Here is a 23,923-nt window from a genome sequence, read left to right on the forward strand (position 1 = left end):
TCCCCCAGCCCCTCTCTCTCTAGATTTCCTCCCATAGTTATCACCTGCCCAGGTGTGTTGCAGGTGATTGGGTGGGAGGGTCTCAGTTCGGGTGGGAGGGTCTCAGCTTGGGTTGGAGGGTCTCAGCTCAGGTGGGAGGGTCTCATTAAGCTTCCTATATAAAGGCTCCTCCCACCTCTCCTCTCTCATCCCCTCTTTGCTGTGTGTTGGAGAGGTCAGGAGGATTCCTGATCCATTATTATGATCAATAAGGAGATTTCCCCCCTCAGAGGAATGGGGGGGCCGACACCTTGGAGGAGATGCTTCCTCTCCTCTGTTTTTAGGTAATTATTTCTGCGCTCCGCCTCCCTCTCCCATTGGAGGTCTTCATCTATTTTATTTATAATATTTTATCTCAAAATTATATATTTATATATATATATATATATATATATATATATGTATTTTTTTTTTAAATTCACAGAATTTTATTAATCTGCCGATTGTTTGTGATTTCTGATGCTGCGCTGCTGCCGGACTTCCCGGGTGAGTGAGGTTTTGGGGTTGGCCTGTTATCTATACTGGAATTTACACCATGGTAATGGTGGTGATCAGAGACTGGTGGCGGCAGGACTTGAGGTCGTGGGGCCCTGGGCTTAAAAATTGAAGGGGCCCCCTGGAGCAGAGAAGCAGGGGGGGTGGGTTGTTATCTCTGACCGATTATAGTTGTGGGGGGTAGGATCTACCAACCTATTGAAGTTGTTGAGGGGGGGGGCACAGTGCAATGATTGATCATACTTGTTGAGGGGGGGGGCAGCCGCTGGATGGACGTCTTACCTCTTCCCAGGGCTGCAAATGGGGGGGGGTTGCTGCAATTGGGCGGGGCCTATGGGCTTGAGCCCAGTCAAGCCCAATGGGTAAGTCCGGCCCTGGACAATCTGGCACTAACTGATGTTGCTGGTGACCCTTAATTCAGTGATAATGCTGTACTAATGGCCGATCCGCCCCATAGGCTCACTATGCAAGCTGCTTAGGGGGGGGCAAAGATGCGGAGGGGGCCCCCCAAATTACTAGAGGCCCTGCCTGGTGAGAAGTTATTTTTGGCCCCTCACCCTGCTTCTCAACTTGCTGGCTGCATGGGAGAAGAGGTAAAAAGTCAGTCAGCACCCCCCGCTTCTCACTTTAATGTAAGATGTAATTTCTGACAGCAGAACACCCCCTCCCATTTCTTAACTTTAATCTTTAATGTGACTGTCGGCAGCGCCCCCCCCCCCCACTTCTCAACTTTAATGTGACATGTCAGGATCGGCACTGCTAATGGCCCTGGCTGGGAAGAGGGTTAAAAAAAAAGGGTTAAAAAAAAAAATTATACCACTGCTACAAAAAAATTAAAGGGGGTGTATTTTGTTTTTACTTGCTAACTAACAGTTGCCATGTGGATCTTCCTAGTCCGCGGCTGGTCTTCATCCTTGCGGTGTCTTCTGGGGAATGGGGTGCGCTGTCTTCTGGGAACTGTGTACCCCCAGAGAGCAGGGCTTCACTGCCTGTTTCCCTTAGTGAGGACGGTGGCGCCAGGATCAGCCTGGGGGGGGGGGGGGGGTTCGCCGACATCACAAGTGTCCTTATTAAAAGTCAGCAGCTACAGTGTTTGTAGCTGCTGACTTTAGAATTTTAATAAATCGCCCGCTTTAATATCACGTGGGGGGTGAACTGTGCCTAACAATGTGTAATATGTGCCGCTCTCTATAGGGGGGTGGATGGTAAGCGGTTAAAATTGCGCCCTCTCGTGGAATGGCGCTAAACTACAATGCTTTAACTTCTCCATCGGCGATGCGTCAAAAGCATTTTGCAGGTCACCAGTTTGGCGTTGGAGGATGTCTGGTGCCGGAATTATCGCTCTGACGTTGGCGGTGATCAGTGGCGGCTGGTGCTCATAATTTTTGTGGGGGGGGGGGGGGTGCGAACGAACGGAAAAATTCCACCCTTTCATGCTGCCAGTGCCCAAAAATGCTGGTTAAGTGCCACTAAAACTAGTGGCGCTTTACTGGTGGTGGTTTCAGGTGCTTTTTAACCCGCGCTAGTGGCTGAATAAAGGGTTAAAAGTGCTGCTGCCAAGGTGCTTCCCATCAATTTCAATGGGGAGGGGCGCCTTAGGAGCGGTGCAATCACTGCTGCAAAGAAGCTGCTTGCAGGACTTTCTTTTTTTTTTTTTTGATGCCCTACCAGTGTGAAAGCACTCGGGCTTTCACACTGGGATTGCAGATGAGGCTTCTTACAGGTGCTTTGTTTTTTTGCACTAAAGCAGCCAATCGGGTTACCGCTAACCAGATCTGGTGAACCTGATTGGCTGAGATGCGTGTCAGTGTTAACCAGGGAACGCACACCCCCTGCGTCCCCTGGATAACTATTTGGAAGCCGATTACAGCTCTCAGGCTGGCTCTGATAGACACTTCCACAGCCAACCAGTTGCCATTCAGATGGCTGGCACTTGCCAGGGCTGTCTTAATGAGGGCACACCTGGGCACTGCCCAGGGGCCCCAGCTAAATGGGGGGGGGGGGGCCCTGCACTTTCCCCAAAGCAGCTGGTCCTTGAGCCCACTCTGCCCCAAAATTGGGGGGGGCCCCATGATGGCACTGAGGGCAATAGATACACAGGGGGGGGGCAGTCTGCCTCCTACCTACTTGATGTCTGTTTACCTGCACTGTCATCATTGTAGGGGCCCCAGAGCATTACTTTGCCCAGGGGCCCATGATGCTATTAAGACGGTCCTGGGGCTGGCCATCAAATAGTGGGCAGCGGCTACAATACATAGATTCATGCAATGCATGAATCTATGTATTTTTCAGTGGTGGTGCAGGAAAGGGGTGGCTCTCCTGCGCCCTTTATGGACCCACTGCTAACAAACCTAATGGCTGCATTCCAGTCCTAGAACTGGAGGGACGGGGGTTTGGTGTTGGCCCTTGCCTTTTGGAGGGGGGGTTTGGTGTTGGCGTTGGCCCTTGCCTTTTGGAGGAGGGGGGGTTTGGTGTTGGCCCTTGCGTCCTTTTGGAGATTCTTTGAGGTCTGACCCAAAGTAAACCCCTTGTATGTTTTGTTATAAATCTAATGCCATAGAATGCCGACGTGTTTTATACTCCACTGTATGGTAACATATATGTTTATTTACATTTTGTTGTAGGTCCTTTTACTTGTTCGGACGATGGGATCCAGTTATCAAAGCCAGACAGCATTTCCCTGAGATCCTGGAAGAGTCTTCATATTGTAGGTAAGAATCTAATGGTGAAAGTTGCTAACCAGGTCTATGCCCCCCCCCCCCATAAACTTGCCACAAAGGCTCAGTATGGATTTGTGTTGCCCTTTGGCTTTGTATCCTCCTGTTGGGCATATGGGCCCCAAACATAATGGGGGGCCAACTGTGCTCACACCCTAGTGTGGGTATTAAATGGGTAGACATGTGCCTTAATTTCTTTACAAATCCAAATTCCTCTTAAATTTTTTTTTTTTTGTGATTCGGATGTATCCAAATCACAATAGTAACAAGGGGTTTAACACAGTAGTGCTGTTGGGACAGCGGAAAATTGAATACAGTGGAACCTCGGATTGTGGTTCACAAGCGTTTTTCAATATGAGCGTTGTATTTAAAAAAAAAAAACAAAAAAATATCCTGTTTCGCTTTGAGTCTTGCAGGATTCAATCCACGGTGTGCAGTACCGCATTTGGTCTGAGGGTGGCGCACCGATTGGTGCCACTCGGAAATGCTCCATTTCTGAGGTCAGCTGAGCTGTCAGGCCTTTCCGGGTGATTCCGAGGCTCTCTGGTGCCCCCACCTCTGGCCACTTGCACAGGGCCGTCTTTACCGCAGGGCAAATGGGGAAGGTGCCCTGGGCCCTGTCACTGTTGGGGGCCCAAAGCAACCCCCTTTGATAAAAAAAAAAATTTTTTTTTTTTTTTTTTAGGGGCCCGGAGGACCCCAGGGCCCCAGATGGCAACCCCCCCTTTTTTTTTATAAAAAACATTTTTTTTATTTCTTTTTTTTATTAAAATATATTTAAAGGGCTCAGAGGTCCCCATGTGGCAAACACCCTTTATCTTTTTTATAAATGTTTATTTTTTTATTTTTGTTTATATATTTTTTTATTTAAGGGCCCAGAGGTCCCCAGGGCCCCAGATGGCAACCCCCCCTTTTTTTTATTTATTTTTAAATAAAAAAATTATATATTTTTATTAAAGGGACAATTTTTTTTTAGAGGTCTGGGGGTCCCCAGGGGCCCATAGTTCCCCAGGGCCCCGGATGACAACCCCCCTTTTTTTATAAAAAAAATATATTGAGCATAAATTCCGCTTGTCTAGCGAGTCAACACTCGCAAACCGAGTCGGAATTTAAAAAAAGTTGCTCTCAAACCAAGCTTCCATTGTATTTTCATTTCCATTGACTTCTATGGGGAAACTCGCTTTGATATGCAAGCGCTTTGGATTACGCTGATTCTCCTGGAACGGATTATGCTCGTAATCCGAGGTTCCACTGTAATTTGCTTAGCTATGGCAGCATACACATGGTTGCTTCATTCCCCCCCCCAGCCAACACACAGGACCATTATAACTCTAGAAAAGAGTGACACCCAGTGCCAGCCCAAGACATTGTGCTGCCTGGCACCAAGAACAAAATTCTGCCCCCCGAAAATTGCGCCCACCAAAATGCCCGCACATCCATCATTTTATATCATATCTAAAGTGGACCTGTCATGGCTCTATACATGTATATAGGAGTATAAAGAGGACCTGTTATGGCTCTATACATGCAATTAGCGGGAGGGGCGGCAATTGGCCCCACAGTGGACTGGAGTGCGGAGCTGGTGGAATGGCGGGTGGCAATTTACCGCCCCCTGAAAGTGCCACCTGGTACAATGGTCACATGGTAGGGCCGGCCCTGGTGACACCCCCCCATTCTTGGAACTAGACTCAATTCAGCCACAAGAATAACAAGGGAGGGGGATATGCTGCCATGCATAGGCACCAGGAAAGGAAAATTATGGAAAGGTAAGTATTCAATTTTCCTGTTGCCGTCATGGCAGCATACGTGTGGTAAATGACTCTCTACCAGGGAGGGAATGCTGAAGAAAACATAATTTTTTATTTTTTTATTCCGTATTATGAAAACGGAACATTGTAAAGTCTTCCTCCCAAAATCCAGAGGTGATACCATGGCTCGCTGCAGCCTAGATCCAGCTAAACATGGGAAATGAGGACCAGCTTGCTGCTTCGCAGATTATCTCTGGGGGGGGGACCTTTGCCAAGGCGGCCTGTAAAGATGAAATCCCTCTTTTGCTGCATGCGCGTTCACTCTGAGGCACAGGAAGCCCATTAGCTTTGTGTACAATTCGTCCCGCTATTGTGCGCTTCGATGCGGCTTACCCTTTCCTTGCACCACTAGGAGCTGCAAATCCTCTTTCCATCGGTGTAGAGTAGCAAAGATGTTGGACTTTAAGGCTCTTGCTCAGGGGCGGACTGACCGTTGAGTCACTCGGCACTGCCTGAGGGCCCCATGCCACTAGGGGGGGCCCCCATCAGGGTTGCCAGGCTCAGTAAAACCAGGGACAGTATGTAAAAACATTTTTTTTTGATCTGTCCCTGATGTCCGAAAATCGACATGCTTTTGATGTAAAAATCCAGAGATTTTAGCTGCCCCACCTCTGCACTGCCTCCTGGCGTGGTGGCCATCTGTAAGCCCAGGGGCCCCATAATCTTCTAGTGCCCAGGGGCACCATGAGTTGTCGGTCCACCCCTGCTCTTGCTACATCCAATTTGTGCAGTTTTGATATTCTATTCTTCCCGGGGTGGGGTGTCCTTTTTTTTATAGTTATAATGGTGGTTTGGCCAGGGGTGGTGCAACAATGCGTATGCTACCATGGAGGCACCAGGAAAATGCAACTTGCTAATGGTGAACTTATTTATTTTTCCTCTGCAGATCCCAGTGGAGATGGAGTAGAGGCTTGTGATCTTCATCCAGATGAAAGAACTCTAACTATCCCAGATGCATGCATCCAATATGAAGTAAGATTGAGACTCTGGATGAGATTGAATGTCTGAAGAGATGTTACTATGTTGAATATCCCATATTCGAAGAGTGGTGGTTACATTTATGATGAGGTGACCAGACATCCCCCCCCCCCTGTTTCTGGGGACAGTCCCTGGACTGAACACTGTCCCTGGGCCAGGTCTGTCCCTGGATTGCAGTGGCGTAGCATGGGGGGGGGGGGGGCAGCTGGTACTCATCCTGGGTGCAACATTTTCTACGCCCTAGGCTCTTTTACCTTTGTATTGGTAATTTGAAGTTTGAACAAGGGGGTCTCTGCGCTCCTAAGGGAACGCATTTGGCGCAGTACAAATCCCCATATCAGATCAACATTAGAGGGGCACAATTGTTACGGTGCCCCCCTCCCTGTGTGATGTATTGTGCAGAATGTCTTTCCTGGCCGGCATGTCCCTACTCCTGGGAATTGCTCTGCAGCACCTTCCTTCTCGCCCAGGGACTTCTGTGGTCCAGCATGTCCCCCCATGATCCCTCTGGTGTGGGTTGCCTGTGTGTGAGAATGGCAGGGGGGGGCAAAGCATATAGCAGCTGTTGGAGAAGCTCTTGGCAGGGGATACTGAGGAGCTGCCAAGTGGTGGGACTCCAGAACAGTACCCGGTGCTGGGAAGAGCCCTGCTCTGATGGAGGCCATGGCGAGGTGCGTAAAATCAATCTACACTGTAAATGTGTGGGTTGGAATCGGGTGGGTCAGTGGTAGGGACTCGGGAGTGCTAAAAGTATGCGGGCTAGGGGGGGGGGGGGGGTGCACAAATTTCTTGGCTTTCCACCGGGGCACTCACAACCTACGCTACGCCACTGACTGCATATAGAATTTGAGGAAAATATGCTTATAAAATGGTTTACCATTTGCCAATAAGTCCCTGGATTTTTATTTTTTTTTTGTATCGCCTTAATTCATGAAGTCCTATACAATGGGACCTCTGCTCTAACAGATTTACCAACAAATGGTTGGTGTTTCATAACTGTAAGTACCGTATTTGCCGGCGTATAAGATGACCCCCCTAGATTTCCAGCTAAAATGTTGGTTTTGGGATATACTCAGACAACCCCCCCCCCTTCCTACTAGTCCTGCCTCATCACTGTGCCACTGCATGTATCGATCCCTGACATGCTGAATTTCAGACTGCGGCCGTCCATTTTTCAAAAGCCGCGCATCCTCCTGCTGTTCTGTGATCAGTGGAACACGGCTTCCCAGGAGACACTGTTCCGCCTATCACGGATGCCCTCTAGTCTGAGGAAGAGAGGGCATCCGTGATAGGCTGAACACAGTGTCTCCTGGGAAGCTGTGTGTTTCACCGATCACAGAACAGCAGGAGGATGCGCGGCTTTTGAAAAATGGATGGCCGCGGTTAGGTTACCGGTGTATAAGATGACCCCCCAACTTTTAAGAGACATTTCAGGGGTTAAAAAGTCATCTTGTACGGTAATGCCAATTTCAGAACCGGTATAGCTGTGTTCAGTCCTAACTGGGCAATGGTGGCGTGTGGGACACGGGCCTAGTCACGTTTTTGTGAGATTACTTGAACTCTCCAAAGGCTGCCTTAATGGAAATCCTTCCTTCTCTTGTAGGCTGGAAGAAAGATCGCTTACATTTCCTTTACCAAACCATTGATGACGAATCTAGTTTACAAGATCGCTTGCCATGATAACCAAGCAGACTCTGCTAATGAGGACCCGTTTAGTGATGGGCCAGTCATTGAGTGTGGAAAGGACTTCATGAGGGTAAGTTGACCTACATGCTGGTGGGTTTAGTACAATGGGACTTGTTCAGGTTAGGATTGCAGATGGGGCTGTCCAGAGCACACCAGGAATCCTTTGTGGTGGGGTTAACGTTTTTAATTTGATATCGTAAGTGTTCTGTTCTCGCTACACATTTGCCCCTGGCGTGTATGTAGCTCAACATACAGCTTAAACCTTGCATCCTAAAATAACCAGACTGTCTGTACCTTTGGATCTTTAGTACAATGAACAGATGGTGGCCATATAAGAATGGGATGTGCATGCACATATGGTGACACTAGAAATAAAAAGATGAAAATAAAAGATAAATGAAAAAAAATGTCCACTAAGTATACAGGTTAAACAACTTTAGCATACCAGCGATGTTTCCTTGGAAGGATCAGGATTTTCCTAGGAAGCACATAGTGCTGGCTCCATGGAGGAGATCAAATTTGTAGGAGGAAGTGGTGCTAGTTCCCAGTGATCACAGGTAATGTGTATTAACCATAAAATGCTGCCCATCAATAGTGTTTCGTTAGAGTGGCCAATGTTGGTATTGCAAGTCCAGAAGAGATTTTTTTCCTTGTAGGCCGAAGGCATGACAATAAGCAATACAGCAGTCTGTACTTTTGGTCAGAAACCTCTCGCCTCTTCTGGTAAACCCAAAACTAGTGGACACTTCTGCATATTTAGGCAGCTGTTGCGCCCCCCCCCCCCTCCCACACTTCACCATATCACCTTTTCTAGCACTAATGCGCCACTCCTACCACAATCCCTTAGTGGTGGATGCCAGGGCTTGGTCGCAAGGGCCACTTTTGCAACCCTGGTGGTTCTGCTACTGCACTCGTAGGATTTTAAGCTTGTGCGGTACCGCATTTGGAGGTGTGGGAACAGATACTAAAGTGCCATTCATTTAGTTCCGAATTTGTTTTAACAAATTTGTTCTAAAAAATTTAGGATTTCCAAAAAAAGCTAAAATGAAAAGAACTTTTTTTTTTTGGCAGTGCACAGGTATAGGAGCCGATTGGAAATGCTTTTGTTTTCTGAGTCTCTCAAAGCACCCCCACCTCTGGCCACATGCAGTATTGCATGCCATAGAAGTCAATGTGGAACAGATTATTTTCATTTCCATGGACTTCTATGGGGCAACTCCCTTGGATATGCGAGTGCTTTGGATTGCAAGCATTCTCCTGGAACAGATTATGCTCTAAATCCAATTTTTTTTTTTTTTTTTTTTTTTTTAAATCTAGCAGAATACATTTTTGGCTTCACTTTTATTTTTAGCAGAAAAATAGTTTTACAATTTTTTTTTTATTATGTTGCAAAAAGCTATTTGTGTACAAAATTATATACATTTCATTTGGGTACAGTATTGTATGACTAACTGGCCTGGTCATGAAGGGGGGTTAACTTTCTGGAGGTCAAGTGGTTAACTTGATTGCTCAAACCGCAGCTGGTTTGTTTGGCCTTCCCAGTTGAGAACATGATCTAAGAATGAAGAGTGTGCGGAGGTGGAAACGCTAAAGTGTAAGTAAACCCATCAATTTTAAGTTTCCGGACATGTGCCTGAAAATGTAACGGTCACATTGGTTGTGCTCTCAACCAAACCATCCAATGGCTGGTGTCCTAATGTATCACGTGTAGCTGAAGATTAAACGGAGGCCAAGATGGCGGCTTCCTTGGCTGAAAACGATAGGAGGGTTTACTTCCACTTTAAGGTCTTCTCTCCATGGAGCACCAAGACCAGTTTCTGAAGCATTTGGCCGTAATGTTGCTATAAAGTAAAACTCTTAGGCCTGTAATTTATCTGAAGATTTATTCTTGAAGTCATTTTCACAAACGAAATCCTAGTATACAAATCTGTGCTTCTGATTCACTTATTTATAATATTTTTTTCCCCTCTTGTTCCACAGGCAAACATATCACGAACTATCCCAGACTTCAGTGATCAGGTACGGTCTACAGAATTCAAGAGTAATCTAAATTTATGACGAGATGATCGGTCCTTGTGGTGTGGCTAGTTCAGACCAACTGTTGGGTGTAGTGTCTGCCAGTTTTTTTTTTTTGTAGTTCTCCTGTAACGCCCCCCCCCCCCCCCAGAATAGCAGTACAAATGATGCATTACCAGTAAAATTTAGCTTTTCTAAAGACTCTGGTAAAAAAAAAAAAATGACACTAAGGCTACAAAGGATTTTCATTCAGATATTGGTGGCTGACCACACTTGACATTGTCAGTCGCCATATGCAGGTCTGTAGAGAAGGGGTACCACTAGTTCTATATGGGGGCCCTGGCCAGCAAAGGGGCCCAGGCAGCTGGATGACTGATATTGGGAGGGGGGGGGCAACTGCTGGAACTGATCGCCCCCCCTTGTAAGGCTCTATGCAGCAGCTGAAGGATGGCTTCTCCTCCCCACTTTCAGCAGCTTCAGGTATCTGTTTCTGAACTTGCCTGCCTCCCAGTCACACTGGTCACCCCCCCCTGTGCATCATGCAGGCACCTTGTATGCCCATCCTACCCTTGCAGTGCTGTTGGCTACCCTCCTCTCCTTCCCACTGGCAGCTGCAAGCACTCAATGGGATCCTTCAGTTTAGGAGAGTGGAGGAAGGGTTCTGGTAAATGTTATATTTACCAGCCTCTTCCTTTCCTGAATTAACTTGATTAATAAGTACCGATCACTCGCTGTTCATAACTGAAGCTTAGTTGACTATTTATTTGGGGGGGGGGACTGTGTCTGTCCAGTTGGCTGAATTGGGTGGGGTGGTTTCGAACAGCCCTTCTCATATGAGCTTTCCTTTTTAACCATAACCAATTGTCTACCCACCCCCATAAGTACAGCCGAGGGGGCACAATTGCCAGCTGTCATTGGTCACAGCACAAGCCCATCAGCGGGTGCCAGCCAATGGATGACACCAACACCTGCTGATCATTGAGTAGTAAGACCAGTCAGAGCTGTGTCCTTTCCATAGGTGTGTGTATAACCCGTGTGGCGCAGATTCCTCTTGTTTAAACCCCCTGAGATTTCACCAAAGCCCCCTAATGGAGCTCCTTGAGACTTATTTTTTGCAAAAAAAAATGTAATCTCTGCCCTATAGACATGTACAGAACAAAAATGATTTACATTTGTTTAGTTTTGTGTATTTCATTTATACAAATCACTTCTACTTTTCTGATATCCATAAGAATAAAATGGAAAATAAAAAATATTATAAAATGGAATATAACATCTTCTGAATATTTGCATAGAATTAAACAATGAAATCTAAATTCAAATTTATATAGAACCCAAAATAAGTTATATTCCATCTATAGAATTTGTTATTTATATTCTAAACAAGTTAATTCTATTAGAATGACTTTTGAGAAATGGTTAGATTCTATTTTATTCTATCCTTTTTCTCTATTCAAATGTATTCTATTTAAATTTCAGAAGATGGTTGTACGCTTTTCTATTCTATACCCAAGGCTGCTGTTAAAAAATCACAGGGCCCTGTACAGCCTACCTGGCAGGGCCCCCCCTAAAAAAAATTTATATATAAAAACATTTTCACAATAAATATACTAAAATCATTCTTGGCAGACATGAATAACAGAAGCTGTGTGAACTAGCCCTTTTTAAAGTAGTTCAACATTTTTTTTTTTTTGTGTGTGTGTGTGTGTGTGTGTGTGTGTCCCCCTGCAACAGCTAAAAGTCAGCAGGAGGGTTTTCAGCTGCTGCCGAGAGCCGCACAGGGCATCTTGTAATTGCCCCTCCTTCCCTCTGGTGTTTGGGCCCCTGTGTGCCTGGGCCCCCTACAGGAGGACTGGTGGACCCCCCCCCCATCAGAGGCTTTGTATGTTTGTATTATGTATTCTATTCAAATTGCTTCTATTTATAAACTAAAATTGGAAAGCTAATCCACTTTCCTTTTAAAAAAAATAAATAAAAATCATTCATAGTTGAAACATTTCCAAGATGCAACACATCTTTCCATTGTGCACAAATCCAGTGTTAATTTTGGTGGCAAATTTAGATTTTTAGTTTTAGTCTTCTGCAATTGTGTGAATTTAGTCAATTAAATCTTCAGTACATTTTAGTCGTCTAAAATCTAATGGGTGTAATTAAATTGTAATGCATTAGTTAACATTTCTCCAACTTTCAAACTCATTTATATACGGCTGGAGTAAAAAATCTCATGTTTATGGTATTTAGGTCTAAACATGCACTACAGACCAGTGTTCAAATTTAAAGTCACATTTCCATTTAGTTAGTCTTTTTTAAATAAAATGCCATTTTTAGTTTTTTTTTTTTTTTGTCATCTTAATTGTTTTAGTTGACTAAAATCGTATTCATTGAGGCCGGGTTCACACTTATCCAACAAACGCTCCGACATTGGGAGCTCATGACGTGTGAAAATCCAACATTTCCCTCGGAGAGCCGTCTTAACTGGTCCGACTTTGAAAATGCTCCCGGTACTACTTTGGTCCGACATTGATCCCACTTCAGCCCCTTGAATATCATTGAAGTAGGAGCCTTGTCATTACCATCTGACTTTTGACATCCGACATTGTGATTCCTGCAGCAGTAAAAGGAATTTATCTCACTCTGGGATTGTTTTGATTGGTCAAATAACAAGTCAGACTATCACAAAGTCAGATCAAATTGGTATCCTGTTCTTTCTTGTGGGAAAAAAAAAAGTAGTATCCTGTTCATGAAAGTTAGATGGATGTAGGACAGACGTCGCAAAGTAGGATGAGAAGTCGTACTGCTGTCGTGTAGTGTGAACCTGGCCTTAGTCAACTAAAATGTTAGTCATTTTAGTCGCTGAAATTAACACTGCACATCTAGCGGCAGCTTGCACATTCTCTCAACTAAGTTGGTTCAACTTCCAAAGTAGTACTTCACGATTTCCTCCGCTCAACTAATGCTGACTTGCAAATCTTTCAGGGTGTTTCTGTTCCTCCGATGGCCACATGGATGGTGGTGATCTACAACGGAACCCAGAAAACAAAAGTGAACATTTCAACAGCCGGAACTTATGGATACAAATTAACAAGTGACAATGAGAACTTTATGATCCAGATCCGCTATGACGCCTTTGGGATTAATAAAATATCTGTAAGTCTAGGTCAACTTTTAATTTATTTGTTGCGATCGCCAGTCTGAAGGCTCGTTCACACCAGTAGGTGCACAATTTTGCATGTTGCACCCACCGTCATTCATTGTCCAACCTTGATTGGCAGTCATGAGTATGGGGGGGGGGGGGGCGTCTAAATGGTCTGCTTTCCCGCCTCTTATAAAATTCATAAATTATCCTTCATGAATCGGAATTCCTTCAAGCCAACGTAGGCTTCCCTAGTGCAGAAACCCCCCCCCCAACCATTTGGCTCGCTAAGTGGCAGAATCCAAACAAAGCCACCTAGTGACAGGCCCCTGAGTGACTCTCCGCCAGTGCAAGGCCAAAACTATAATGTCACCGTCCTTCACTGAATTGGACTTCTCTCAGATTTTTTTCTGCTTTGTAAAACTCCCAAAAGGCTGGCAGCATGTTTTTGTAAAATTGCACAATGCTACTGTACCATGCGTTTTTAGCAGTTGCTAGATGCTTGGAGGGGGCCATTAAGCATTAATGGCACCCAGAGGTCTGTAGGATATCTGGGGTTGTGCTTCTGCCTCCCCCCCCCCCCCCCCCACTTCTCTCTACTCCTTTGAACTCTTGCAAGCAAGTCCATAACCACGTCCTACAAACTGATGACATTGGTTGCTGACTGGAACAACTTTAAATTGCCAGCAAGGGTACGGAGCGAGCGGGGGAGGTGTGGGCACGGCTCTCTGCCTCTGAGGATGACCACATTTCCAAACTACCATTCAGGGACCCCCACCCCTTCACAAAATCGGCTTGTGCTTTAACAAATCACAGCACAGTGATTGGACACGAGGCGGGATTTAAGATTTCTCCAATCACAAGCAGGGGGCGGGGATTGTGCTCCTCCAGGCATTCCCGGCCAGGACAAGTACTGTCAGTGAGTAAAGCGGTGATGGGGCAGCCTTTTTTGGGGGCATCAGATTGGCCCAGGGAGGTGGCTGTGTCAGTTTCATTCCGAGAGACTGTATTGTCATGGAATGAATGTGCCCGGGACAGACCTGCAAAATGCAGGACTGTCCTGGGCAATACGGGACACGTGGTCGCCCTACTGCCGCCTCAACACAAGAGTTGACGATCTCTGCCCTGTAGCCCAGGGGGCTAAGATCGGGCTGATGCGGCGCCCCTGTTGAGAGAAACACTGGTCTAAATGGGCATTTACTTTTGGCAAGTTTTTTTACTTTGACTTTTGTCATTCTAGGCCAGAAATCAAAGCCTTTATGTTGGAGACATGGACATCGTTATGGAAAAGCTTAACCCAAAAATCACCATTGCAGTAAAACTTCTTTGTGCTACAGGTAATTTTGTTGCATACTGGGTAAAGTTACTCAAACTGTCATACTGGTATGAAGTAAGGTGGTTCCATGTTTAAGTTTCATTTCCAGTCTTGTGTATAACTGTAAGTGACTTGTACTTGCAGGGCCTTTCCAGTGCAATGACACCCATATGGACATCTATGTTCCTCAGTTTGATGGTTATCTACAGTTTGTTGACATTAACCATGTACTAATTCCAATACCAAGTGGTAAGGATGAGCTCCAGAGGCAAGGCTTGATTGTTGACACCAGCAGTGGAACCCAAATAACATTCGAGAAGGGGAAGCTAAAGGTAAACTTTACTCTTCAGCAGGATTTTTTTTTTTTTTTTTCCCCCCCCCCCCCCCCTCAACACTAAAGGATGGTCGCCTAAATACTTTCGCCTAAATCATTTTTTTTCCCTTAGACTGTTCAAAAAACTGTCTGCTTGCCACCTTTCACCCTGGTCTTTGCGGTGGATGATATTAGCGTGCCAATGAGGCTTACCGGACTGTGCTCTGACCCGTGCCGTCAACTGAATCCCAGTGAGTTGGCTGAACAATCGCGTTCATGGGAACTTGGTTTCAAATATTTTGAATTTAATATTTTTAAGATATATAATTGTCAACCAAGTTTATTAAATAGATTTTTTTTTTTTTTTCCCTCAGTTTCTACAGGATGCTCAAACGATGGCTTTATGACCATTCAGGTTGTGTCCCTGCTGACAAGACCTAGTCTGAACTTGGATACGGTGATTCTGGGGGACGGTCAGTGCCAGCCAATAACTAAGACGGACCAATTGGTCGTGTTCAGCTTCTCTCTGACAGATTGCGGCACAAAAATGAGCGTGAGTCTTTGTTTTGTTTTTTTGGAGCGTGACGTAGCTCAAATAACCTACAACCGTTTTGAAGGATCTGTTTTTAACAAATACCTTTTTGTAGTTTGTAGGTGGGGTTCTCGTCTATGAGAATGAGGTCCATGCCCTCTGGAGAGATAAGCCTAGAAGAATAATCTCAAGAGACAGCGAATTCAGGTATGGAAGTAATATGGGGGAGGGAAAGAAGATGCGCTAATTAGATAAACCAATAAATGTGTAATAAAATTCAATGAATCAACCTCAAATTTCTAATTAAAATGATAATAAATTATATAATGGTGGGATAGAAGTGAATATATATACAATAATAAATATATAAAAATAAAGTGCCCAAATAAATAGAGTAAGACTCCTACTGAAGGAGATCAAAACAAATTATTGTGCACAAACAGTCCAAATAATAGTGAAAAGAATTTTGCAGGGTAAGTCCATAGGTCTGTGTAGACTTCCTCCTCCACCAGGGAATGGAAAACAAAACACCGCAAACAAGTGCTCATGGATGGCACCTTACCGCAAAGAGTTGATCTCCTTAATCAAAAGGAGATCGCAATAAGCATAGGTTTGTATAACATCAAAATCCTCTTATGTTGATATCAGCAGATCCAGCATCCAGCCTCACATGAAATAAGCCAAAAGGAGAAATCGCCATAGTATAACAACGTTTATTGGAAACAAAAGCTAAAAGACAGGCAACGCCAAATGGCCCCTTACTTGTAAGGTGCCTTAGCCCGGCACTGAGGCTGGTCTGCATTGGATGATTAGGGGAAGAGATCCACGCTGTAGGAAGGATGCAGCGGCGTGCGTTCCACCTGTGTGTGTGTGAGCGAGGACCAGCAAAAGCCGGAACCGGAAGTGCGTCCGTCCGTAGGAGATAGCGTGACCTAGCGTGGTCACGCTATCTCCTACGGACGGACGCATTTCCCGTTCCGGCTTTTGCTGGTCCTCGCTCACACACACACACAGGTGGAACGCACGCCGCTGCATCCTTCCTACAGCGTGGATCTCTCTTCCCCTAATCATCCAATGCAGACCAGCCTCAGTGCCGGGCTAAGGCACCTTACAAGTAAGGGGCCATTTGGCGTTGCCTGTCTTTTAGCTTTTGTTTCCAATAAACGTTGTTATACTATGGCGATTTCTCCTTTTGGCTTATTTCATGTGAGGCTGGATGCTGGATCTGCTGATATCAACATAAGAGGATTTTGATGTTATACAAACCTATGCTTATTGCGATCTCCTTTTGATTAAGGAGATCAACTCTTTGCGGTAAGGTGCCATCCATGAGCACTTGTTTGCGGTGTTTTGTTTTCCATTCCCTGGTGGAGGAGGAAGTCTACACAGACCTATGGACTTACCCTGCAAAATTCTTTTCACTATTATTTGGACTGTTTGTGCACAATAATTTGTTTTGATCTCCTTCAGTAGGAGTCTTACTCTATTTATTTGGGCACTTTATTTTTATATATTATTGTATATATATTCACTTCTATCCCACCATTATATAATTTATTATCATTTTAATTAGAAATTTGAGGTTGATTCATTGAATTTTATTACACATTTATTGGTTTATCTAATTAGCGCATCTTTTCCTTCACATACTCTTGAATACTGGGGTTGTCCCCCAAGATTTTTTAGATTGCAGCTTTTTATACATTTTTGAGATTTATATATCTTACATTTTTATTTATTAATTTGTTTTGTTGGCGCGAATATTCACTCTTCACAATATGGGGGAGGGGTCATGCCTAAAATGACACCTGAACGTGCCTGTTGGATTTGGTGGGTGGCAATGATCTTCTGTTAAAATTCCAGATTTTTTTTTTCTTGAAGGTATCCTTTAAAATTCTCAAAGCGCCCCATTTCTAAAATGTAAACCATTCTAAAAGTTACATAATGCATCAACTTGTAGGTCACCCAACATTGGAGTGTATTTATTTCTCCAAATCCAATACTTTTGCACACTGGACTAATATGCCAATGCTTTTCCAATTCCTCAGCTACTGTGACCCCCCCCCCCCCCAGCACTGAGGGGCAGGGGATGGTCATCTTTGGTTAGGATGCGGTCGTAATGGTGCACAATGAGAACCTGTGGCTTTTGTGTAACTGAAAGGCAGGCTTCACCCATTTTCTGGCTTGTATACTTTTATTTTTTGGGCATTTGGCCAAGGCACTCGGAGCTTTGGAACCCTGGTTGAAAGACTGCTCTAAACTAAGGTCTGATCAGGATAAATGGATCCTCATCTTGTGAATCCTGTGACCTCAGTTTTATTCCCCAGGGTGTATCTAAAACACTGACCTGAAGGGCTAATTGATTTATAGAACTATGACTTTTTTCCCCCAACCATTAGTTGGTGGTGTGCCTTAAAGCGAGGTGGGAAACCTGGGGCCCTCCAGCTGTTGCAGAACCAAAAGTCCCATCATGCCTCTGAGGAGTTGTAACTGCCAGCCTAGCAATACCTCATTGGAAATGTAGTCCCCCCCCCCCCAATAGCTGGAGGGTCCCAGGTTGCCTCCCCCTGCCTTGGCGTACAGTGGAACCTTGTATTACAAGCATATTCTGTTCCAGGAAAATTCTCATAATCTAAAATACTCGCATATCAAAGCGAGTTTCCTCATAGAAGTCAATGGATGATTGGTTCCACATGTGGCCAGATGTGGGGCACCAGAGAGCCTCAAATACTCAGACAGCTCGGCTGATCTTGGAATCCCTCAAAGGCCCAGGAACTGAGTATTTCTGAATGGCTCCAGCGTCCTGCACCTTAGGCCAAATGCGGTACTGCACACCCCATTGGCTTGAGTCCGACTTATTTTGAGAGATCACTCGCAAACAGTCAGAATTTAAAAGGTTGCTCGTCTTTCAAAATGCTCATTAACGGCCTTGCTTGTAAACTGAGGTTCCACTGTATAGCAAATGGTGATCTCCAAGCTCTGGCCCAGATGTGTCTCTTTACTTGCCTCTATCTGGCCATTGGCACCCTATTCTGCTAACTGACAGGTGGAAAAATGGTGCCTCATTCCAGGGTCTACTAGAAAAGCGGTAAGATGTTATGCCATTAGTTAAATGTAATGGTGTTGGATGAAACGGTATATAGTATCCTTTAAGTGTCTACAGACCCTCTTGAACTGCCTGTCTCCAGTGTAGTGGACTTTCTGGTCTAGTGTAGAATTTAAACAAGTTCTACATTTTTGAACATTCCTAGACCATCTAAGACCTTCACAGAGGACTTTACTTCAATTGCTAGTTGGGTCTTTTAGTCTACAATATAAGTTTATTTTTATTTTTTTTCAGAGAGACTGTTCGTTGCCAGTACAATATCTCAGACGTGGCTTCATTTGCTGTGAATGTGCTGACGCCGTCTCCTCTTCCAGTCTCTGAAAGATATGATGGTTCAATTTCCTTTGTCCTTAATCTCTATCATGGTATGTTGATTGTTGCCTTTGTTTATTCTCAGGGGCACAGGAAATCTGGTGGGGGGTCATAGACTTGGGTGCTCTGGTGGGGGGTCATAGACTTGGGTGCTCTGGTGGGGGGGGTCATAGACTTGGGTGCTCTGGTGGGGGGGGTCATAGACTTGGGTGCTCTGGTGGGGGGGGTGCTCTGGTGGGGGGGTGCTCTGGTGGGGGGTCATAGACTTGGGTGCTCTGGTGGGGGGTCATAGACTTGGGTGCTCTGGTGGGGGGGTCATAGACTTGGGTGCTCTGGTGGGGGGGGTGCTCTGGTGGGGGGGGTGCTCTGGTGGGGGGTCATAGACTTGGGTGCTCTGGTGGGGGGGTCATAGACTTGGGTGCTCTGGTGGGGGGGGTCATAGACTTGGGTGCTCTGGTGGGGGGGTGCTCTGGTGGGGGGTCATAGACTTGGGTGCTCTGGTGGGGGGGTCATAGACTTGGGTGCTCTGGTGGGGGGGGTGCTCTGGTGGGGGGTCATAGACTTGGGTGCTCTGGTGGGGGGGTCATAGACTTGGGTGCTCTGGTGGGGGGTCATAGACTTGGGTGCTCTGGTGGGGGGGGGTGCTCGTGTGGGGGGTCATAGACTTGGGTGCTCTGGTGGGGGGGTCATAGACTTGGGTGCTCTGGTGGGGGGTCATAGACTTGGGTGCTCTGGTGGGGGGGGTGCTCTGGTGGGGGGGTCATAGACTTGGGTGCTCTGGTGGGGGGGTCATAGACTTGGGTGCTCTGGTGGGGGGGGGTGCTCTGGTGGGGGGTCATAGACTTGGGTGCTCTGGTGGGGGGGTGCTCTGGTGGGGGGGTCATAGACTTGGGTGCTCTGGTGGGGGGGTCATAGACTTGGGTGCTCTGGTGGGGGGTCATAGACTTGGGTGCTCTGGTGGGGGGGGGGTGCTCTGGTGGGGGGGTCATAGACTTGGGTGCTCTGGTGGGGGGGTCATAGACTTGGGTGCTCTGGTGGGGGGTCATAGACTTGGGTGCTCTGGTGGGGGGTCATAGACTTGGGTGCTCTGGTGGGGGGTCATAGACTTGACAGCCAGCAATGACAAGCTGCAGTTTCTAAAACGTTCTACTATGGAGGTATACACTTAAAATGTGCCCTGCATAAAGTATTAAAACTTCATCTGGAATATGCAGTTCAGTTTTGAGAACTGGCTCCTGAAGGGATATCGGAACTGAATCTAGCACCCTTATTGACTATTTAGTTGGCTCCTCTGTAAGTGGAGGAGCAGGGGTTAATTGTTGGGAGAAAGAGGGCAACCACACTAATAGACATGGAGAAGCTCGGCTATGAGGAAAGATTGGAGGAACTGTCTGCTCTCCAAGAACTCAGAACATGTCCGCCATGTCAAAAGCTGCACTTGCGCCCTATGTATAAGGGGGATATACATGGTGATCATAACTACATAGGGGAGGGAATATGATCCCAGTGTAGAAATGCATAAGTGCTCCATATAGTGAGCTTGGTGTTGAGTTATTTACTTTAAGGGCATCAGAGGGCAAGGGGGTACTCTTTACTTCTGAAGGAAAAGAGATTTAACCTCCATGTGTGGATAGGATTCGTCACAGTAATCTGAATTGGACCCCCTTCAAAAGTTGTGACCAGCTCAGGTTGTTTAAAAAGCAGAAGGCATTCCTCAATGTATAACTGGGCACTAACATTTTATAAGTAACACCAGGGGCAGTTGATCCAGGGAATAGCTATTGCCTACGGGGGTCAAGAATGGTGGGTATAAGAGTGTTCACTAGATGGGACTTGCCTTTTTAAACCTGACTATGTAATCAATTTCTTTTCCCTATAAGATGACTCTTATGCAGTACTGTATAAGGATAACCAGTATCCAGTTGTGAAGACTCTTCAAGATCCCATCTACCTCGAGGTGCAGGTTCTGAATCGCAGCGACCCGAACATTGAGCTGATACTGAATGACTGCTGGGCAACCATGTCTTCTGACCCCAACGCCTCCCCTCAATGGAAGATTGTTGTAGATGGGTAAACCGCTTTCCAAATACACATTTCCATCTTCAAGATTAGATGGCAGGCGCCTTATACAACTGAAGCAAAAACCAATTTGGTACTGGATAGAATACTGCTAACCATGGGCGTAGCATCAGGGGTCACAATTGTGACCCTGCCCCTAGCTCAGGGGGCTTACAGCTCTGCTGTCAAATTTACATTTAATTTCCTTCACAAAATCCCAGAACTGGAGTCCAGCTCCAGGGCCCCAGCCAAGTTCTATGATCCAGTAATTGGCTTCAGGCTTTCCTTCTAAGTCCACAACCTTCCTCTGCTCTCATTGGCTGGGGACATGTCGTTACTAGGATGGGGGGAGCGGACTAGGTAACATCATTGCTAGGATGGGGTGGCAGGAAAGGCCATGTCATTGGATGGGGGGTGAGGTCATGTCATTCAATGGGCGGAGGAAAGGACAAGGTCATGTGACTTGTGTCGGGGGCCCACAAACTTCAAGCTACGCCTCGGTTAACTCCCAAATCCAAACTATTCCACCTCCTATAATATCCTGTATTGTAGACAACATACTTCACGTCTACATTTTAGGAACGGTCTCGCAAAGAGTTGTATACATAAAATACCATGGCTCATCACCGCCACACTAAAGTCCATTTTATAAAAAAAAATGGTAAGGATTGCCCAAAGTTATAATTGAGGTCAGAACATGAAAGGGTGAGCGCTTGGGGTTTGGTCTACTTTATCAGGAGGTTTTAGAGGGGTTTTCTAGCTATATTGGGTAACTTTATTTTACTTCACTACTTTTAGTTGCGCAGAAGACCAAGACAACTACCTTACAGTTTTTCATCCGGTCTCCAATGTGGCCCTACCAGAACACCGTAAGCGGTTTGAAGTGAAGGCTTTTGCATTTACCGTGGATGGTGATGTATCGACTAACCTTGTAAGTATTGGTGTCTTAATGTACATCTAACTAAATATATTTAAAAATTCAGCTTTGTCCTTTTGTGATGGTTGGATTGATTATTCAGGCTGATCCTGCAAGTTGATCTAGTCTAGGGCACTGAGGGTGAAACTTTGAGCCAGAGTGCCCAAACCGCAACACAACCAACTCCATTTATTTCAACACTTGGATTCAAAACCGTTTTGCCGTTAAACCTAAATACTAAGGTTTTGGTTTCGATCTTTGACTATGCTGTGTGACAGTGGGTCGCATGTGTATGGGCTTATTTAAATTTTTTTTTGGTGACAACATTGTCTTAATTTTTATTAATGTTTGGAGGATTGTCATACATGGCTGTAATCGGATCACTGCTCCTCATCGCACGGCCCAATTATGTCTGATGGTCTCCTCCAGGGCTGACTCTCTGCTGTCAGAAATTGATCCAATGCCCAGCTTTAGCCCATTGTCCTCCACCTGCTTCTTCATAGCTGCCTTCTTGGCTTTGCTCTTCTTGGGCTCCCATGGCGCCTCCAGCTTCCCCTGATGCCCGTGGGTGCCTGCTTTAACAGATTTATTGGCCTTTACCATCTTGGCTGTTGTCCTTGGGTTCCCCCAAGGACAATAGGAAGCCTTGGCATACTCTTCCCTCTGTCTTCACCCAGAGATCAAGGTTGCCAGGGGCAGGTTGGGCACAGGATAGACACTGTGGCCTTCTCGCACTTTGCAGAGCATGCATCAGTGGGTGCTGGAGAGTAGGATGACCACATTTCCAAACTGCCATTCAGGGACACACCCCATCTTCCACCTTCCCCCCCAAAAAAGATGAGGGGGGGGGGGGAATGTCATCTTGAGGTTGATGGGGAATTTGCTGGGTGAATGTGCCATTTGCCACCATATGCAGTGTCGCTCGCCACCCATAGCCTGCCATCAGATGCAGTGCTGCTGTCACTCCCCCTCTGCATGAGCCACTTGCGTAGAAGGAAAGGAGTGACATCACTATCTGGAGAGAAGATCGCACCAGTCCCTGCTGCTTGCCGCTGGGTGCCGGAGGAATTGCCAAGGTGTGTGGGGACAGCATCGCTGCGCAGGCCTCGGTCTCACTGTCCGAGAGTAAATTGTCACTGGTTGCAAGATGCCAGGCAGGACCAGTTCCGGAAATGTAGTTGTTAGTAGGGGGTGGCTGTGTCCTCTATTTCATTCTGGGACATTGTATTGTCCCAGAATGAGGGTGCCCGGGACAGACATGTCAATTGCGGGGCAATCCGGGACACGTGGGCACCCTACTGGAGAGGGGGTAGCAGAGCGAGGCTGACATGAAGACTTTCCTATTGGATTCTGAAGGAGGTGATGTGAAAGCAATGGCCAGTCAGTGTGCTTGTGTGGCATGCATGCCATAGGTTTGCCATCACTGTTCTAGGGTGATGTTGTACGGTGGTTGAGTAATGTCAGCTTGGGCTGGTCTGTTCTAGACGACCAGCAGCTCCACTTCATATGAGGGCTGGTGGCAAGGTTGTACTTAATGGGGAAATCCTTCAAATATGCAAATGGTCAACATCTTTCTATGTTCAGGTCTACTTCCACTGCAGTGCTCTGATTTGCAGTATCCAGTCTCCCGACTATGCCCTCTGTACAAAGAGCTGTCCGGGTTCTAGGAGGAAAAGAGGTAAGTGTTGCCAAGCTTCCATTAAACGCCCCTCTGACCCAATTGCTACTTTTCGGTTTTTAAATTTTTACCATTTCTGTTGCAGATGAATTATTTTTGAACAGACATTCCATGCTGGCCAGTCTTCCTGGACCATTACTGTTTGTGGACTCTGATCCTGCTATGGTCCTCCAAGGTAATAGTCGTCACATCAATAATCTGACATTTAAAAGTGTGGCAACTGTACACTGACACCCATGTGTTCTTCTTCTAGACGAGTCCAATGTCATCGAACGGATCACTCTTGGGGTCCTGCCTGCCTTTGGTATCGTCGCTCTGGTTGTCCTGGCAGTCGTGCTTCTGTCACACAAAGCAAAACCTTAAACTGTATTTTCTTTGAACTGTAAAACAATTTGTAATACATTTTAAAACCCTTAATTGTGTGTGAAATACCTGGGCCTACAAGCCCCAATTCAGGGCTCATGGCTACTACAAAACACAGCTTGGGTGGGTTTTTCTTGTGCAAATTTTTACCCCAAGGAAAATCTTTTTCTTGTATGCCTAGGTTTGGAAGGAAACTAGTGATGGATGAACATCTGACGGGACGGTTCGAACGCTAACCGCGAACGATCGCAAATGTCTGTGAACCGCAAGTTTGCGGCGGGCCCCCATTGACTTTAATGGCAGGCGAATATTAACCACTTGCCGACCTCCTCATGTAGATATACGTCAGCAGAATGGCACATCAACGTACCTGTACGTTCTCTGCTTGACGTGGGTGGGGGGTCCGATCGGGACCCCCCCCCCCCGCTACATGCGGCGGTCGGGGAGCGATCCGGAAC

General features: G+C 46.1%; 1 protein-coding gene across 1 annotated transcript; it reads left to right on the plus strand.

Annotated features, from left to right (window-relative positions):
- The first annotated feature begins 467 nt into the window (after positions 1-467).
- Positions 468-23,519, plus strand: LOC120939749 (zona pellucida sperm-binding protein 2-like). Its single transcript, XM_040352084.1, has 17 exons — positions 468-525; positions 3,159-3,245; positions 5,946-6,031; positions 7,641-7,793; positions 9,704-9,742; positions 12,716-12,886; positions 14,113-14,209; positions 14,332-14,519; positions 14,634-14,751; positions 14,875-15,053; positions 15,148-15,239; positions 18,373-18,503; positions 20,331-20,520; positions 21,307-21,439; positions 23,009-23,102; positions 23,188-23,277; positions 23,356-23,519. The coding sequence occupies exons 4-17, from the start codon at positions 7,683-7,685 to the stop codon at positions 23,463-23,465; spliced, it is 1,743 nt and encodes a 580-aa protein (XP_040208018.1). The 5' UTR covers positions 468-525; positions 3,159-3,245; positions 5,946-6,031; positions 7,641-7,682; the 3' UTR covers positions 23,466-23,519.
- Positions 23,520-23,923: the final 404 nt, after the last annotated feature.

The sequence above is a fragment of the Rana temporaria genome, chromosome 5 (genome assembly GCF_905171775.1).
Source record: "Rana temporaria chromosome 5, aRanTem1.1, whole genome shotgun sequence".
NCBI lineage: Eukaryota > Metazoa > Chordata > Amphibia > Anura > Ranidae > Rana > Rana temporaria.

Bases quoted from the DNA above. Each gene is read 5' to 3' on its own strand.
- LOC120939749 (XM_040352084.1), top strand. From the start codon at position 7,683: ATGACGAATCTAGTTTACAAGATCGCTTGCCATGATAACCAAGCAGAC. The intron at 9,743-12,715 runs GTACGGTCTACA...CAAATCTTTCAG, and splicing joins TCCCAGACTTCAGTGATCAG to GGTGTTTCTGTTCCTCCGAT. The intron at 20,521-21,306 runs GTAAACCGCTTT...CACTACTTTTAG, and splicing joins TGGAAGATTGTTGTAGATGG to TTGCGCAGAAGACCAAGACA.